We start from the raw sequence: 19,976 nt of genomic DNA, 5'->3' as shown, positions 1-19,976 counted from the left end.
CAGATAGGCCCCAATCCTCAGATGTCCTGCTTCACACACACCCAGGAGGACCTACTAAAGTGCTCACTTCTAGGCCTTTTACAGACTCCTAAATCACAGTCCAGGATGGGCCCAGGAAGGTTTTTCACAAGGCCATCAAGTGATTCTTATGCACCCCAAAGTTTGAGACTAGATTCTTAAGACCTACTTGCTTGGCATGTTTGTGCTGGCAGCTACCTGCAGTTTTATACTGAGCCAGGGAAAAACAGCACCCCGTTTTCCCAAGACAGAGTCAGGACTCAGCCCTTCCCAAACATGTAGTCAGCTGTGTGGCTCCCTGGCACTTTCATCTGTTGGGGTTCAGCATCTTGGCCTCTTTGGCCAACCCGAATCCATGTGCTCCTTGAGCCACTTTCCTGAGCTGTAGACTCGGGTCAGTGCTACTGCTTCTCTCTCATAATAATGGTAAGGACTGAGTAAGGACACCACAGACTTCTCATGGTGGTCAGGACCCTGAAGATCATGCAGTCTACCTCGAACTTTGTAGATGATGAAACAGGTCCACGGGCACTGGGTACTTTTTCAGTCTTACACAGAGAGCAGCAGCAGGACAAGAGCTAGAAACACAAATTTCCTGGTACCCCAGAATTCTGTCCATGCCCCACCCCAGGCTATCTCCTGTGTCTGGCGAAAGCACCTTGAAAAGTATTGGGGACTATGTGAATGAAGGGATAGTAAGAGGGTGTACCGTGAGCCCACAGAGCCAGGAGGCGGCTCAGCCAGGTGATCCAGGATCCAGGACAGAGCCTCCTAGGGACCATCCACAGCCACCTCTCACTTCATGAGTCCCACAGGAACCCGGGTCACCTGTGTCTCCCTTCTCTAAAATTGGTCTTATCCAGAATTCATTTATTATGAAACTCAGCAAACCAGGCTCTGGACTCATATACTCCTCCCTTACCCCTGCTCCTTATAACATCAGGCAACCAATATGGTTGTTCATTATGAATTATTGTATGACTTTCCATGTTGAGTAACACAATTCAATTCCAAAATAAGTCCAGCCCCAAGCAATGTGATATGGGGCAGGCAAGTTCCAGGAGGTAAATATGGCAACGGCCACCTGGGCAGTAGGAATCACGCAACCTGGTGGGGGTGTCAGGGTCATAGGCAGGGACAGGCATGGAAGTGGAGAATAGTTGTCAAGGATAAACAGTTCTCCTTTCACACTTTCTCGTGCTCTGTGGCTTTGACCTTTATCTTCCCCAATTGTCCTCATCCCTGGTACCCACCCAAGTATAAGGTTACTGTTCATTTAAAAAAAAAAGCCAAAATTGGACAGTTATCTATAGACATATTACTATTCATGTGGTTACCAGTTATAATTGATGTGGAAATGTTATGACCTTGATACCTTATCAATTCATTCTATTAGAAGGTGCCTTGGCCTGTTTTTAAATTAATAAACGATGAAATACCTTATGCCTATCATTATTTAATTATACTTTTCTAAGAAAAGCAATTTTAAACTAGATTGACTCTTTTGTTTTTAATTAGGAACATTGCCATTAGGTGAATGAAGTAAAAATGTTTGGTGTTGAAGGAAACCAAACCTGTATTGCAAAGCCAACAAATCTAAAATGAACACTGACTTCAGGTACACCATTCTCATCCAGAATGTGAATCTGTGACAATGTAGAGGAGAGTGAAACTTATTTAGGCCTCTCTTGGGTGTTGCCAAATTCACCGCATTCCTGCCTTGACTGTCCTCGGTTCTGCAGAAAACCTGAAGAAGCTGGAAGCTGTTCACCAATTCCACATGTCTACCTGAGAATCACAGTAGCTTTATCTCCTCCCCACCAGGGTCTGCAGTACATGGAGCTCATCCCAAAAGAGAAGCAGCCAGTGACAGGCACCGAGGGTGCCTATTACCGCCGACGCCAGCTCATGCACCAGCTCCCCATCTACGACCAGGACCCTTCTCGCTGCCGTGGACTTCTGGAGAATGAGTTGAAAGTGATGGAAGAATTTGTCAAGCAATACAAGAGCGAGGCACTGGGCGTGGGAGAGGTGGCCCTCCCAGGGCAGGGTGGTTTGCCCAAGGAGGAGGGGAAGCAGCAGGAGAAGCCAGAGGTCACAGAGACCACCGCCCCAACCACCAACGGCAGCATCGGTGACCCATCCAAAGAATACGTAAGTCTCTCCCATGCCTCCTGGTGTGGCTGAAACCACCAGGCCCAGGGCTTGCAGGGTCAGGGTGCCAGCTCCAGGCTTTTTCCTGTTGGTCATGCATTCTTTCATACATTCAGACCGCCAGCAGCTATTTGGTGCTTCTTTACTCTGTGCCTGGCACTATCCTGCAGAAAATAACATAAGATCACTGTGCTTGAGAGGCTGATCATCCAGGGCAGGTCCAGACTACCAAACTGTCACAGCTTAGAGAAAGGGCATCTAACCTTGGTTGGGGTGAGTGTAGGCTTGGAGGAGGACCTGAGGCCCATCCTGGCCTGGGAAGAATAACCAGGACACATCCAGATCTTCAGGCTTTGCAGGGAAGACCTGTACCACCTTAAAGAGGTAAGCAGGTAAAAAAAAAAACAAAAAAACAAAAAAAGCACCTGAGTTCCAGAGAGTGCTGCGGAGCCAGAGGCCTGAACTGAGTCCCATGTGATTGAAAGCACGGTATGCTGGTGGTGTGGGGACACGAGGCTGGCAAGGTCAGGAGGGGCACGCTTCCCGAAGAGGCAGGCCATCCATTCATCACTCAAGTATTGACGAGGCTGTACTGCCCACCAGGCCTCAGGAAATCAAACAAGCAGAGGACACCGTCCCCACATTGGAGAATACTGTGGATGTAGGACTTCCCTCTGAGGGCCATGGGAGGCTATGGCAGGCTTTCAGTGGGAGATGTCATGGGGTCTGAGCTGGGCTTGGGAAAGTGTCCTCAAGCAGCATGTGGGAGATGTGCTGTAAGAGAGTGAACTACTAGGGGCTGTTTGAGAAAAAAATGAAGAATCCAGAGTGTCTGGTGAAAGCCTCATGAACTGTTTTGTCTTAATCTGTCCCACAGGAGGTAAAAGGACTAGCTTGAGACAGTGCCACAGATGGCTGATGTTTGCTGTTTCCTGGCCTCTGGCCCCCTTTTGTCCTCTGCCTCTATCAGCCAACTGGCGTCGACTGCCTGTATTTGATATTTAGACATAAATGTCCCAATATGTGAAGCCCTCGAGCAAATTACCTGCCTTTCAAATTACGTGACAGGCTGGCAGTCACCTGTGTGAGCCAGACATCCCAGAGAAATGGCAGCCCCAATGGTCCTATCACTACATTCGGAGAGGACCAGTCTTGTCATCCAAAACCTGCATCCTGCAACTCTAACCCCCATTTGTTGGCACATTCATTTGGGATTGCCATCCAGTGAACTATGGCCTCATACTGTTAATCTGAGAACTTTTTTTTTCTGAAAGATTTTATTTATTTGAGAGACAGCACAGATGGGGGGAGGGCGAGAGGGAGAGGCAAAAGCAGACTCCCCACTGAGCAGAGAGCCCAACACGGGACTCGATCCCAGGACCCCAAGATCACTACCTCAATCAGACACTTAACTGACTGAGCCACCCCGGGCCTCTAAGCTGAAAACTTGAAGACAAAAGAACAAAACTTATTTTCCCTACCACAAATTTGGCAATGATGTTGAAAAGACCCATTTCTCAAGAAGAATGCATGTATCAGCAACTTAAAAATTTAGATTCAGTTACCATGTTTCATAAACGAGTCTCCTCCCCATCCAGCCCTCTATCCAAATAGTCATTTGTCCTTAAAGCATAAATACGACATAATTCCAAATTGGACGGCAATCTCTTTGAATCGTTGTGACATTTCCCAATTGCCATTCCCAGGAGAGAGAGGCTGATCTGAGATCGTATTTTATCCTTGACTCAGCCCCACATATTTGTACAACATGGAAGTGGGGCAAAGGTGGCCTGAGACCCAGGTCTCTGCCTACCGTCAAGTTTAAGAAGTAGTTATGACAGTTTGGAAGTACATAAACAACAAGATCAGACAATAAACAGAATCAAAGGAAACCCGTATTGGTTGGGCTGGGCTGGCTGGGGAAGACAGCCTTCTCCTTCCTTACCCTAACCCCAGTCTTGTTTAGATAACACGTTATGTAATTAGTGGCTTCATGTCTGTATGCCGTGTATTTATGTCACCTCTAGGTGCTGCGGGCTTGTCTTTTTCCTCTCTGTATCTTCAGCAGGTGCCATTGATAGAAGTAGTGGGTGCTCAATAAATGTGTGAACCATGAATGAGTGAACAAATGGATGAATAAGTGAGTGTTCTAACTAAATAGAGCCTCGAATGATGGGGACAATTTAGATGGTTAGGATGATGATGGGATCCAAGTTCACATTTATTCATTAAGCACCTGCTCTGAGCCAGAAACACTGCCCACTCTTTCAGGGTCTTTGTTTATTAATTCACACAATTGCCAAGAGGGTGAATTTCACCAACCCCATCTTATGGGTGTGGAATCAGAGATTCAGAGAGGGTAGGTAACTTTTTCCAAGGTTCCCACAGTTTCTAAGGAGGAGAACCTGGATCTGATACTTTTCGTACTACGTGATGCAGAGTTATAAAACCCTGCTTATGATCTGTTCCAGGAAGAAAGAAGCCTGGGTGCTCTCATTTAATGCCCTATTTATCTCCTTGAAGCCAGGGAGTAAATCCTATGAAAGTAGCTAGATAGACATAGACCATAGGCAATGTGTCCCCAGCAAACCCAAACTTAGTTGTGGATGTGTGTTCCCTGGACTGCTTTGCCTTACCCCAGTGAGTGGCCAAGTTAAGTAGACATGGGTGCTGGCCATTCTGTGTGCCGTGCCTTCTGTTTCTCATAAAAGGGCAGTGTAGGACAGTTTACCAGAGCTAAGCATCAAGCAGGAAGCCTGATTTCTGCTCCCCTGATGTGGACAATAAACTTCGCCAGAAGTGGCCGAGGCATTCAATTTGAGAACCCAGATATGGGGAGGAAATTGTACAGCGCAGACTGACACCCCAGATCCAAGCAGTGATTTAGGGGGGAAAATGGAGGCAAAAGGAAGGACATGGGAGACCTATTTTCCTAGAACTACACTGGTGACATAGCCGCCCTAAGAATGATCATTATTGCTATCATTAGCAGCTACCACTTGGCAGGCTTTCTCTGACCTAAGGGTAGCGCCAAGTATTAGAGTATCTGATTTAAAGCTCCCAAACCCACCCCCCAATGACTGGAAGAAAAGCTGTAGGATTTGAACCACCATCCGTCAGACCCCAAGTCCATCTTTCCTGTTGCCCAAAGCTGGTTCCTTGAAAAGCTAATGGATATTAGGTCATAAAGGGGTTACATGGCCATGTAAGTTCGGGAGACAGAGTGACCAAAACTAAATGGGTTTCTTTGTGGTAGGACCTCCGAGAGCCTCCAGTGAGCTGTGGCAGTGGTTCTCAAACTAAAATCACCTGAAAGGCTAGTTAAAATCCAGAGGGCAATAAATAAATAAATAAATAAATAAATAAATAAATAAATAAAATCCAGAGGGCTGGGCCCCACCCCAGCTTAGTAGGTGCAGGTAGGGCCAGAGAATCAGCTTTTCTACTGAGCACCCAGGCTGATGCTGGCACGGGTCTGGGGGCCACACTTCTGAGAACCACTGCTAAAGAAGTCAAAAATAATCTTACATATAGGCTCAGGAAAAATGACCTCACCAAATTCGTATATGGTGAGGATCGAAGAGATGACAACACAGGCATTTTCTAGATGTATTTGGCCTCCTGGCTTAGGGAGTCCAGCTTTGAGGGCATTGCGCGGCGCTCTCCCATTCCTTGAAAGGTCCACGAGGAGTTCTGGAAACACAGAACTGATTTATACACTGCCTTACACCCCACCCAATCACACTGCTCAGCAACCTACGGCCACAGGCTGCCTCTCCTCTCTGCTACACTGCAGGATGGCTCTCCAGCCTCTGTCAGCCTGTTACAGTGATGTCCTTCCTCAGAGACCTTGGGAGGGGCCCGAAGCCGGCAATGGCCAAGTCAGGCTGTCCAGTCCTCCTCACCAGGCTGCTCCACCAAAATGTGCTCAGAGGAAAGGGTTATCCAGACCAGAGGAGCACTATTGCCAGAAGCCTTTTCCAAATCGCCCATGTGGAAATGCCCCCACGGACTGAGTTAGGGGTGAGGCCAGGTAACAGTGGGTGGGCCAGCCCGCTTGTGGGAACTGCACCCTCTGAGCCCAACTTACCGGCACCTGGGCTGTGCAGCTACTCATATCTGAGTACAGATATGCACCCAGCTTTCCAACTCCAGGTCTGTATACAGGCCTCCCCACCCCCAACAGGATGGTTTGTTCGATGAGTTAGTTGGATGAGCAGTAGTGTTTGGAGACACCCACAGCCTCGGCCAATGAAAAATCTGGGGACCGCAGGTCTGCATGCCAAGAACAATGAGTGGAAGGACTTGCCCATCACACCCCGATCCCACCCACCATGAGTTCTTATGGGTTTGGAGGGCTTCATAGGGCTCCATGGCCAGAGAACTGCCAGCTCCAGCAACCTGGAACGTTCATTCCAGAATGGCAAAGCCCCACGTGGCTTTCCAGCCCTCTGCTCCCCACCACTCCCACCTGGATGGAACCTATGAGTGCCTGGGCCGCAAGGGCAATGACCTCAATGCTCTGATTGTTAACAGCCCCACCAAACCATTTCCCCCTTTAGAATGCTTACTTGGTATTTTCTCAGAAATGAAATAGACGGATTTCCTGGGCATGGAATTTCCGCCTCTCCCGACACCCCAAACTTGTAACTGAAGAAAGGGGAAAGAAAGCCAAAACCTAACACTCAGTGTAATCTCCACCCTTAGGATTTATCATCCTTGCAGGGTGCCCCCCACCCAGCCCCTTCCCCGCAGCACCCCTCCCACCGAGGTCCGCCTTTCAGATGGAAACTTACAGCAGCTGGCTTGCGCAGCCTGCCTCCTGCCCCAACAAGGGACATATTTGTGGGCAAGGCACTTCCAAATCTTTGTGCAGCAGATGTTTGGCTTGTGGGCTAGGCAGGCTGGCTCTCCTGCCAGCCCCTCTCTGGGAATTTGAAACCGGGGCCCCACCCCCACATCCTGAGACCTGCCTGAGCTAGGGGACCCAGGCCAAAAGACCCAGAAAATCACCATAGTTACCAAGCTTCTCAACATCTGCCTCCCTCCTTTACAGCGGAGATATTTTAACGACATTAAAGGAATTTCTTTCCACAGAAAATTCCCTTTATCCCACTTTTTTATGCTATAAATACTTTTCCATGTTGCCACGGAGGCTTCACAAGCATCTTTTTTTTTTTTTTTTTTCTGGAGTGGACTGCATAATATTCCATTGACTAAAACAGGAGTTGGCAAATTTTTTTCTGTAAAAGGCAGATGGTGAATATTTTAGGCTTTGCAAGCCATACGGTCTCTGTCACAACTACTTGCTCTGGCCTTGTAGCCCTAATGCAGCCATAGATGGGATCTAAATAGGTGACTATGGCCATATACCAATAAAACTTTATTTGCAAAAACAGGTGGTGGCCTGGATTTGGCCCATAGATGTAGTTCGCTCACCCCAGAACCAGAATACTATAGAAGATGGTTATTCGCTTTTTATGAATTACTTTGGTTTTATACAACGTCATTTGCTAGTATAGGTTAATAGGGTGATGATGATGTCATCTGCCATTCCTTGACTGTCGAGATTGTACCCAGAGCTATGCCAAAGGCTTCACATAGTCTTGTTTTACTGAATCCTAAGAATTCTCTTAAAAAACATAATTTTCCCTTTTTCTAGTCATCTAACTTGTGAGTAGTTAAGCCAGAACTGGAAGTAAGCCCTGTCTTACCCTAAACCCTACAAAGACTCCAGCAAATGGAAGCTCCTATTTCCATAACTCATGTGTAGCTGCAGGCACTGCACATGGCCATTGCAACATGGATGACCGCACGTATGGCTTTTTCCTTTAGTGGGAAGACAGTCCTTGCCAACACACTTGTCAAATCTGGATTTGAGAACACCCTAGGCTGACAGCCTCTCTTCCAAGGGTAGCATTTATTAAGGCTCCCTGGCTCTGTGTTCTCCCTTTATCAGATAACCAATGAGGGAGATTCGGTTAGAAATGCCTAACATGCTACCTTGCTTGGCAGAGAGCCACATTCAATTATCTGCCCCAAGAAGAAGCATGAGGTGAAACAGTTGGCCAAGAACAGTGACCACCATATGTAGAGCATCTCCTATGAGCCACGGCCTGCCATATGTTCCTAATGAGGAAACTGTGGCACAGAGAGGTGGGTGACTTGTCTAAGGGCTCACAGTGATGAAGCAATGGTACAGATCTCCTTCCAAAGCTCACCACCCTAACCACTGCCCGCAGCCTGCCCAATCTGTACTGCGAAGAGTCTCAGGGAGATAACAGTGTGAGGGAAGAGAACACACGAGTCTTAAGATGCCAAAAATGACACTGAGCCAAAAAAGGAAAGAAGAAAAGAAAAAACAAGAAACCTTTGGGATACATGAGGCTGCAAAGCAAAGATGGTGAATAATCACCATAAGAGGAAATGGGGAGATGCTGTTTATAAATAAATTGTTGAGTATTTGTGTTGGAAAGAACCCAGTGCCTGCATTCAAGGCCCTTGTGTTAATATTTACTGTATTGTAATAGTGAGATTTTCACAAGGCACTCTGGGTTTAGACTGAGTAGGCCTTTGGATAAGAGCCTTCCAGAAAAGAACAGAATGATTGGGATAGAACTTCTGGCAACCCCAACAGAGAGATTATCACTGGTCCAGAGAGGGTTCGGCCTATCTGTTGATCCTTCACTCAAAGCCAATACAGCTCCGTCCTTAGAGACAGTTCTCTGGCCACGTAACTCTTGGCTACTATCCCTAATCTACTGTTGCCTAAAACACTCTGTTTCTCGGTTACTGTCATTTCTGAAGTCTTAATAATTCTGTGTGCCCACATTGGATGTTCTTGTCACCTACTCCTGCATGTCAAGCCTCCCCAAGGCTTAAAAAAGTAATATTAATATCTATCTTACCGACAAATCAGCAATTTGGGCAGGGTTGAGTGCCACACTGCCCATGTGGCATCATTGGGAGCAGTTTGCAGGCTGGGAGCTGGAGTCTTTTGAAGCTTGTTGTCTTACTGGTTTGTGGCTTTGATGCTAGGAAGACACTAACAGCTGGACTGGACCAGCCAGGGAGGGGCTCCAAGGGCCTCTTCCCCTATGTCTGTGTGGTTTCTCCACATGGTTGCCCTGGCAAAGAGACCTCAGGATTCCTTTCCTGCCTGCCCAGGGCTCCCAAGGTGTGTATACAGAGAGGGATCCCAGTGGAGGAAACTGTTGTCTTTTATGACCTACCTCAGGAATCTGTAACATCCCTCCCACTACATTCTGTTCAATAGAAGCAAGTCATTAAGGAGGGACCACAATCAAAGGAAGCGACTTTGACACCTCATTGGTTGGAGAAGTGTCCAAGAATTTGCCAATGTCATTTCCACACACCATGACCTAGGGAACCCCAACCCTTCAAAGTCTTAGCTTCTGAGACAGCTAAATCTAAAATAGTGCTCAGCTCTCTCAAAGCAGGTGTTTTTACAGATTACAAAGGCCCAAAGTACAGAATTTTGAAACCCTTTCATTTAGACCCTTTTTATTAAGAATCTCTGACCATTTGAACAGGGACAGGGCAAAACTTCAGTGGCACAAGGACAAACTACACGTTTGTTCCACCCAGTGAAAGTTTTGTACCACACCTCCTCCCCACAGAGGGGAATCAGTGTGCAAACTAAGCTCTATGGCAAATGTTAGGAAGTTTCTCAGGAGCAAGCTCCGAATTTAGACGGTTGAGAGTATGAATAAGAACCAACTAATAGGCTAATGATAAGCATTCTCTCTGCCTCTTAACATAGTCCCAAGGGACTTTTACTTGGCCACACTATCTCCTTCATAGGGAAAGTAGCCTGAGAATGACCACACTGGGCTTTCTTAAAAATCGTCTAGAATTAAGGCATCCCAGGAATTCAGATTGGCTTTTGCTGTAACTGAACTGAATTGGTGGTGTCATTTTTGCTGAGTTTATTTTTAAGGTCATTTTAAACAGTCTGTAACCATGGTTTTCAAAATGGTGCCCTGACCACACCAGCATCCCCAGGAGCCTGCAGATTCCTGCACTTCATCCCAGACCTATCTGGATCAGACACTCCAGGTGCGGGGCACAAATCTGTTTTAACAAGCCCTCTGGGGGTGCCCAGCAGACTCAGGTCTGAGAATCACTGTCTTACAGGGGGTGGTTTGGGAGAAGGGATTGACTGTCCATGAGCCTGGGGGAGCGAATGACAGTGCAATTCACACAACTCTATCTTCTGGCCATGCACAGATGGAAAAAATGGAGATGGGAAAAAACAAAGCTCATTGACGGGAGGAATAATGTCCTGTCAATCTATGTGAACATGGTGTTATGGAAAGAAACCCCAAAGTCCAAACCAAAAGCACATCCTGCCCTCAACATGTCTTTCTCATCTTGGGATAGTGATTTAACCCTTTGAGCTACAGGTCTTTCATCTATAAAGAGAACTTGAGTATGGATAATTTTAGGTAATTATTATTGAGCCCTAAGAAAGTCCATTAACTCTATTATCTCATTTAATCTATACAACTATATGATATTAATATTATTAGTATCCTCTTGATGAGTGAAAAAACTAAGGCACAGAGAGGTTGAGTAACTTGCTTAAGGTCACACACCTAGCCCGACTCTCAATCATCCACTGCAATTTAGAAATTGTTAACTTCAGTACCAAAGATGTAGCAGAATAAGTTTGTGTAGAGAAAGGCAGGCCCAGGATCTTTGGAGCCAAGCAGGCTAGGCATTCTGACTCTTGGGTGCCAGCCTGCCCCTGGGGCCTGAGGAGCCACTAGGCTGACAAGCCAGGACACTGTTAGATCTACTATCCTTTGAGATGACAAGGAAAGCACAGAAAATAACTCAGAGGCCAGAGGAGGAAATTGGTTCCTGACACATGTTGACAGGGCTCATTACTTGGACATCTTGTTTTCATAAAATGGCAGTGACACTGTTTGCTTTTAAAAGGGCTGGCTACTGGTAGTAATGAGGCCATGAGCCAGGGATGCTGGGGGAACAGTGAGGGAAGGGACACTCCTCATTGAGGGAGACACTTGAGACAGCGCTTTCAGATGCAGTGAGGACCAAGCTCCGCGGGCACAGATCTCTTTCCCTTCCCCTCTCTGGGCTGCGGCTGTCACTGGAATTATCTCCCTGCAGTGAGAACCAAACACAGTGTTCCCAGCCTCGAGAAGCAGTAATGGCTCCCCATTACCTCCAGAAGTCAAAACCATAACCCAGGCTCATGGTCCCCCAAACCACCTCTCTCACCTTCCGTCCCCCTGTTTCCTTTTGTGGGTTGTGGGTGCCTTCCAAGGGTCCCCAGACACATCCAGATGCATTTATACCCCCTTTCCCTGCTTCCACATTAAGCAACATCTGGAAATCTGGAGTTGGAAGCCCCGCTGGTATATCACAGTGATGCCCAACTAGGTGGTGGATTGACATTAAGTCCCATCTGCGTGGGAATAAAGGGGCTGGAAATTTCGTCCCGTGAAACTTAGAAAGCCAGTCAGACAGAAAACTCACTTGGTACTCATACAGCGCTTGCCAAAGAGTTTACACTTCCCAGCTGTGCTGAAAGGATAGTGAAAATAAGTCAATGATGATTCATCACTTGTTTTTGGTTTAGACCCTCTGATGAGCTCCATGGGAGCTGGGACTCAGTCATGTGCAGGGGAACAGGGTTTTCATTGTAGTGAAGGACTCACACCATTCATTCTTGGGGGCATAACTGAAACAAGTCCAGCACAGTCTAAGGAACACTGTCAGGCAGTCCAGATTAGTTATCCAAATACATGTTTTATCTAGCCATTCATTCCACAACAACTATGCTTAGGGACCCCTGTCAGTACGTGGGCATTCTTTGTCGTTTGGTTCTCTTTCCCTACTTTTCATCATCACAGTTCTTATTTCATCCTCTTCGTATATAAGAATATATATTAAGTATGTCATTCAAGTCTGTAACTTAAGAATACCAAGTGTTTAAGCTCTTAACACATGCCTACTCATCTTGGCGCGACAAAATAATGTTTCTGTTTGGGCTGATATATAATTGGTGCTTAGATCAATTTCTCATCTAAAGCCAGGGTCTGCAAACATTTTCTGTGGCGGGCCAGGTGGTAAATATCTCAGGTGTTATAAACCAAGAGCCAAAACTGATATCATATAGGTACCTCATGTATCAAGAGAGAAAACAAATTTCCACCAAGTTTTCTATTTCTGAAATTCAGAATCTAGTAATATCATTAAGCCTAGATTTCTGTAATACAGGTTATATTAGCTCAGGCTGTCATAACAGAATACCAGAGACTGGGTGGCTTTAATAACAAATTTATTTTCTCATAGTTCTGGAGTCTAGAAGTCCCAGATCAAAGTGCCGGTACAGTAGGTTTCTGATGAAGCCTCTCCTCCTAGCTTGTACATAGGTGCCTTCCTTCCGTGTCTTCACACAGTCTTTCCTGTGTGAAGGAGAGCAGCGAAGGAGAGCAGGTGATTGGTCTCTCATAAGGACACCAGTCCTATTGGACTAGGGGCCCACCCTTATGACCTCATTTAACCTTAATTACCTGCTAAAAGTCCTATGGCCAAATGCAGTCACATTGGGAGTTAGGACTTAAACATAGGAATTTAGAGGGGCACAATTCACTCCATAATTCAAGTTCATTAATGAGAAAAATGGAATTCTTTCTAGGAAGAAAACATTTCACCGAATTGGAGTTCAGATGTAAAATCCATTCTTAGCTGGTGGGTCTTAACAGGCAGCAGCCAGGTTTGGCAGTGGCTGCAGTTTGCTGATGCCTATGCACAGGGTCGTAGTAAGAAACTCGGCTTCCGAGTCAGGCTTGGCCCATGTTCAAATCCCAGCTTTGCCTTCCAGCTGTGCATTACAGCAACCACTGAACGTCTCTGAGAGGGAATGTCTGGAGGGAAATAATGATTTCCTTAAAAGGGAGCTGAATTAGAAGGGGGCGTAACTCTCCAGGGTTTCTGTAAGGGGTATTAGTAAGGAGCATGGAATCCTGAGCATAGTGTTGGACACAGACCTCTCTTAAGGAAATGATAGAGCCACCATCAGCATCAGCATCACCAGAATTTTGAGGAGCAGGAAATAACTCCAAAATGACTCAAAAGATTTGATATATTTAATATGTACTCTGGATAGTATGTCATGAGAGAATGGCAGTTAATTTCTGTGGTTTTCCTCCCGATGTAATCATGGCAATGACATCAGATCCCAGCCGAGGGACACTCTACAAAACACCTAACCAGTACTCCTCCAAACTCTCAAGATCATCAAAAACAAGGGAAGTCTAGGGCACCTGGGTGGCTCAGTTGGTTGAGTGTCTGACTCTTGGTTTTGACTCAGGTCATGAGATCAAGCCCCACATCCAGCTCCACAATGAATGTAGAACCTGTTTGGGATTCTTTCTCTCCCATTCCCTCGGCCTCCACCCCTGAGCTCAGGCTTCTCTCTCTCTAACTCCCTCAAAAACAAAACAAAACAAAACAAAAAACAAGGGAGGTCTGATAAATCACAGCCAAGAGGAACCTAAGGAGATAGGAGGACTAAATGTAATATATCCTGGAATAGAAAAAGAATATTAGGTAAAATCTAAAGGACATCTAAATAAAGTTGAGACTTTAGTTAATATTAACATCAGTATTGCTTAATTAATTGTGACCAGTATATCATATTACTTTAAGACGTTCAAAACAGAGGAAATTAGGTGTGGGGTATATGAGAACTCTCTGTATTATCCTCACAATTTTTCTGTAAATCTAGAACTCCTCTAAAACTTAAAGCTCACTAAAAGATAATTATGTGTGGGTAAAAGATCCAAAGTGCAGGTGATCCAGTGGGTTTTAATGTAACTAGGATGGAAGGTTGATATGGTTCAGACTCCACACTGACTTTGGGGAAACTACCACTTGTCCAGTTTTGATACAATATCCATAGTTATATGGAAAGGCTCTTAAAATATTCCTCCCTTCCTTTTCCAACTTCATACCAGTGTAAGGTCAGATTTTCTTCATATATTTCAAAGAAAACAACATATTGCAAAAGATACAGAGCTACAGCAGCCGTGAGAATCCCATAGTCCTCTATTGAGCTAGTCATTAAAGAGATCTGCAAAAATACAAAGCAGCGCCTCTCTCCTCACTAAATTTTTCTATTTGGGAAAATAGAGGTATTTTTAATTGCGACTATCTATGTTAACACGTTGGTTTATGATTTCTAAGTGAATTATTAAGTAATTGCTTAGTCTTATATTCAGTTTTAATTTTTCTTATGGTAAATCTCAGCAGCTATTACCTATATGAGGAAAAACTGTTTGGGGTTCTCAATAATTTGTAAGAACCTAAAGAGTCCTGGAGGATAAAAAGTTTGGGATTCAGTGAGCTAAACTACTAGTGTTACTCAGTCCTCACAGTAACTTACGAGGTAGGCCTTGTTATTATCCCACTTTGAAGATGAGAACACTGAGGAACAGAGAGGTACAGTAACTCACTGGAGGACCCTCAGGAAGTAAAGTAAACTCCCTCAGGAAGTTGAGTGGAAACTCAAACCCATATCACAGTGTCCTCTGACCCCCTTGCATCCCTGGTGTGCTCCTCCCCTTCTAGGTCTGTGAGTTCTGCAAGGGAGTGGCCCCCGCCGACAGCCCTGTGGTCTACTCAGACAGGGCAGGCTACAGCAAGCAGTGGCACCCCACCTGCTTTGTGTGTGTCAAGTGCTCCGAGCCGCTGGTGGACCTCATCTACTTCTGGAAGGACGGTGCTCCCTGGTGTGGCCGTCATTACTGCGAGAGCCTGCGGCCCCGGTGCTCTGGCTGCGATGAGGTAAGAGTCGGGGGGCTGGACAGTGTGGAGGGTACCCCCGCTACTGTGGGAGGGGACCCGGAGGCCAAGGGGAGAGTGGCTTCATGGGTGATAGTGATCCACAGATAGGAAAACTGAAGCTCAGAGCTCTCTTCCTGCGCTCAGCCTCGGTTTCCTCATTTGCAAAGTGGGGCAGAAATTAGTTTGCACTCATGGGGTTGTTTGGGATGGGTCAGACGTGTCATTCTTGTCAGGTTTTTTTAGATTTTATTTATTTATTCATGAGAGACAGAGAGAGAGGCAGAGGGAGAAGCAGGTTCCGTGCAGGGAGCCCGATGTGTGATTTGATCCTGGGACTCCAGGATCACGCCCTGGGCCAAAGGCGGATGCTCAACCGCTGAGCCACCCAGGCGTCCCTTCTTGTCAGGTCCTATCCTTGGCATGATGCCTGGCACTTAGTAAGTGCTTGGAAGAACATTCTGGGATGAGGGGTGGGTCCCAGAAAGCAGGCTGCCCCCATTCAAACCTGGCTGTGCACAATTAGTGGTGTAGTTACCTAACTCTTGTGCCTCAGTTTATCACTTATGAAATGGGAGGAAAATAGGCCCATCCCAAGGGGTTGCTATGAGGATAAAATGAGATCATTCATGAAAATGCATGGCACAAAACTTGACCAAGTTCATAAATAGGAGCTACTAGTAGTCTTATAAGGTAATATAATGTGATGTGATACTGAAACATTAACTTAATACAATAGAGATGCTATGAAAAGGGTTTGACTCTCCAATATGAGTTCAGGCTAGAGGAGCTCTAAGACACATTAGCAGTGACAGAGTCTGCACGCCTGTGACAACGGGAAACTCACTACCTTAATCACTAGCACAAATGAGGGTTAGAAACTTCTTCATTTTGAGCCAATATCTGCCTCCTCCCCCTGACCTTCCACATGTTGCTCTTCATATGAAGTTAAAGCCCTACAGCTGTCTTACCTAATAACTGTGTTGTCAAGTGAGGTTAAGAGGGGAAAGGACTGTTAGCAGGCCTGTCCCACAACCTCATTTTTTTTTTAAGATTTTTTAATTTTATTTATTTGAAAGAGAGAGAGAGTGCATGAGCAGGGAGAGGGGCAGAGGGAGAGAGAGCAGCAGGCTCCCCGCTGAGCAGGGAGCCCGACACAGGGCTCGATCCCAGGACCCTGAGATCATGACCTGAGCTGAAGGCAGATGCTTAACCCAGTGAGCCACCCAAGCGCCCCAACCCCCCACAACCTCATTTTTATGAGGACAACAGTATAGTTAGAATCACAACATTCCATCCATTATTAAGGACTTACACTGGGTCAGCCATTTGCTCCACACGTTATCTGTGATGTCCCATTTTCATCTCACAATAGTGAGAGATAGTCATTATCTCCATTTTACATTTGAAAAGAGAGCAGCTCAGAGAGGCCAGTGACAATCACATGGCATTGGCTCTGTCTCAGTCACTATGCCAAGTACTTCCTATGTAGTAACACGTGTAGCATTCATAAAACCCTATGGGATGAGTAGTATTTAATCCCCATTCCACAGATTGGGAAACTGAGGCATAGAGAGATTAAGTAATTTGCCCAAAGTCATGCAGCTGGTTCCCTGGTTCCTTTTGGGCCCCCAAATCAGAAAGCACATTTAATAAGTATGCTGTTCTGCAATTTTTGAGCCTCAGGGATTCCTCAGCATATGTATACATATTCCAAAGTGTTACTTTATTCCAAGCCCAAGTGACCCCGTGTGACCTCACTGTTGAAGACTGGCCATTGGCCCTTAGCTGTCATTGGGCTGTCTTCACTGGGGTATATAATCCCATCTTAGAACACAACTGGGTTTTGAATTTAGGCAAAAGAGTATTAAGAGCTAGATAAGTAAAACCCGCCTGTGGCAGAGATTTTTTTTTTTTCCCCATCTAAGAAGCTAAAATGCAATCATGACCTGTGCCAAATATTATACTTGCTGCCTGAGATTTAGATCAGTATCCTCCACTGATGCATTTGAGGTCAAGACGAGATTGGAGGGGATCCCTGGGTGGCTCAGCGGTTTAGCGCCTGCCTTCAGCCCAGGGCACGATCCTGGAGTCCTGGGATCAAGTCCCACGTCGGGCTCCCTGCATGGAGCCTGCTTCTCCTTCTGCCTGGGTCTCTGCCTCTCTCTCTCTCTGTGTGTCTCTCATGAATAAATAAATAAAATCTTTAAAAAAAAAAAAAAAAAAAAGACGAGATTGGAGGAGGAGGAACCGCCATTCTACAGCTAGTCCTCCATACACTGTCTCTATGGGGGACAGAACCTGAGTCGTGCATCTTCTCTGCTCCCCTCCCCAGATTATATTCTCAGAGGACTACCAGCGCGTGGAAGACCTGGCCTGGCACCGAAAGCACTTTGTCTGCGAGGGCTGTGAGCAGCAGCTGAGTGGCCGGGCATATATCGTCACCAAGGGGCAGCTTCTGTGCCCAACTTGTAGCAAGTCCAAACGCTCCTGAGGGGCCTGCCCATCCACAAGCCGGAATCCACAGGATCCCACCAAGAAGGAAGGCCAGGTGTGCTGAAGCCATCCTAAGGGTCTGATGTAACAGCAGCAAGCAACAAAAACAGTGATGTTTCAGCGGGAATATGTATATACATATATACACACACACATACATACATATATTCTAGGTTGGGTGCTGGTAGGTCCCTGAGGATCAGTAGTTGCAAAACCAGAAATGTTCTGAGAAGTCTTAGAATGGAGTTATTTTGTTGTTGTTGTTGTTTCCCAGCTACCGACTAAAGACACAACTGGCATCCTGCAAGGAATCTCTAGGAGTTTCCCAGAATACAGTTCTGGGTGATCAAATCACATAGCTGTAGAATGTGCGTGCTTTCTTGTGAACATGGGGGCTCCTCCAAGGAGCAGGCTGGGATCCCAACAATCGTTTGCGGCCTCCTTTTCAAATGGAATTTGAATTTTAAATAAAAACTTTTTTGGCATGATAACGTATCAATAAAAGTTTTATGTAGCTCACATATGACCTGATGCAGTTATTTACACCGTAGATAACTACCATGATTTCGTGGCATCCTGCAAACCCTGTGACCCTGAGTGCGGGTGGTGGCAGGAGGTGCCGTAAGTGCCGTTGTGCCTCTCTGTCAACTGTGTCTCATCAGATTTGAGAGTGTAGGTCCTCAGGGCAGAACCCGTGTCCCCCTGATCAGGGGCAGAACGTGTCCGATTTCACGGTACACCAAAAAGCAGCCAGCCCCCCAGGAGCTGGTCAGCTGCCCTCACAGGTAATGAGTGAAATCCTCTGGAAGTAAGACCAGGTGGACCTTTGGGAAAGAGCCACATGGGACCACCTGAGCTCAGCCAACGGGTGCCCTGTGGGACATGGTGACCAGTGTGGGCAGTACTGAAAAAATATGGGGTGTTTATGAGAAATCTCTCTGCTTTTCAATGTTGCCAAGTGAACACTGAATGAGCCAAACAGAATAGGTCTTGGGCCAGATTTCTTCTCTTTTTATGGCCTCTCTGAGCATTTGCAGCTCCCAGATTAGTTTCCTTTCCACGACTTCTAAGAAAAGGAATCTCTTTTTCTACTGGGGATACAAAGACAAAAAAGACATGAGTCTTATGAGCTCACAGCCCAGTCACCCATGGCTTTCGTTCATTTTTAAAACTCCCATCGGTTGCCAAGTTTCTTTCATTTCCCCACCCAAATTTCACCCTGCTCATCTCTTACCTAAATACCTCGACTTCGCACGTTTGACCAAAGCTACTGCAATTGCCTGGTGATCTTCTGTTTCCAGCTCCTCTCTCCACCCACCTGCTTCCCTGTCCTCTCCATCACAGCAGAGAGAAGCTTTGGGTGTGTCCTCTTCCTTACCTACCTCCATGGCTCCCCAGTGTCTCAAGTTAAGAACCAAGACCTCCCCTTGACATTTGAATCTTTCCAAAATATGGCTTAATTGTCTTTCTGGCCTTGGAACTCTGTTTCTCTTTATTTCCATTTCCCTGTTTCTCCTAGAGATTCACCAACTGCCTTTGATCAAGCCCTCTTCTGTGCTTCGGCTAGTTCCGTGCTGGTTTCTTAAAGACCAACATTACCTGCTGAAACTCCGTCCTATAAGGTGCTTCTCAAGCATAACCTGCTTCTCAATCCCTTTCTGAAAGCACCAATGGAGTATTCACTCATTCGTTCACTCACTCACTAATTCGTTCTGCAAAATATCCACTGGGCATCACAGAGTTCCATTACCCATGCTGAGTCCAGGAGATAGAGTGTTCACAGGAAGAACACTGCCCCCCGCCTCATGGATTTTACAGTCCGTCGGGGAGATGGGCCTTAGGCAAATATTCCTACAAGTTGATGTAAAATTACAGAAAGGGGAGACAGAAATTACATGTCTTTAGAAAGCATATAAAAGAGATTGGACCTAGTCAGGGATGTCAAGAGAGGTGCTCCTGGAAAAGCAACACTTGAACTGAGATCTAGAGGGTAAGTAAACTCTGAGCAGGCAAAGAGGGAAAGGAAGATGGTTAAGGATGGATGCACAGATGGCATGTGCAAAGACCCTGTGGCTGAAGTGACATCAGTTTATTCAATCCCTATTTACTAGTGTTACTAGTGTGGTGCTGTGGCTCATGGATGGGACTAAAAGAAGACTAGTGTGTCCTACAGGGAGGGAAGATGAGAGTGGGGCACAAGAGGTGCACCAGTTTTGTGGGCAACAGAAAAGACCAGTCTCTGGGGCACCTGGGTGGCTCAGCGGCTGAGCAACCCGCCTTTGACTCAGGGCATGATCCCGGGTCTGGGGATCGAGTCCCGCATCGGGCTTCCTGCATGGAGCCTGCTTCTCCCTCTGCCTGTGTCTCTGCCTCTCACTGTGTGTCTCTCATGAGTAAATAAATAAAATCTAAAAAGAAAAAAGACCAGTCTCTTCTGTCCAAGGAGAAATGGGGAGCCTTCAAAGAGTTTT

At 46.2% G+C, this 19,976-nt stretch overlaps 1 protein-coding gene across 2 annotated transcripts in view; it reads left to right on the top strand.

Annotated features, from left to right (window-relative positions):
- The window catches only part of LMCD1 (LIM and cysteine rich domains 1), a 58,458-nt gene extending 40,434 nt beyond the window's left edge, over positions 1–18,024 (top strand). For both annotated transcript variants that reach the window (XM_072785296.1, XM_072785297.1), the window contains 3 exons: positions 1,843–2,172; positions 14,797–15,012; positions 17,345–18,024. In XM_072785296.1, coding sequence (XP_072641397.1) covers positions 1,843–2,172; positions 14,797–15,012; positions 17,345–17,503 — 705 coding nt within the window. In that variant the 3' untranslated portion in view covers positions 17,504–18,024. The remainder of the gene's footprint in view (positions 1–1,842; positions 2,173–14,796; positions 15,013–17,344) is intronic.
- The last annotated feature ends 1,952 nt before the right edge of the window (positions 18,025–19,976 follow it).

The sequence above is a fragment of the Canis lupus genome, chromosome 19, assembly GCF_048164855.1.
Source record: "Canis lupus baileyi chromosome 19, mCanLup2.hap1, whole genome shotgun sequence".
Taxonomy (NCBI): Eukaryota; Metazoa; Chordata; class Mammalia; order Carnivora; family Canidae; genus Canis; species Canis lupus.
Note: the sequence above shows the minus strand (reverse complement) of the source record. Positions and strands in the feature narration are given on the sequence as shown.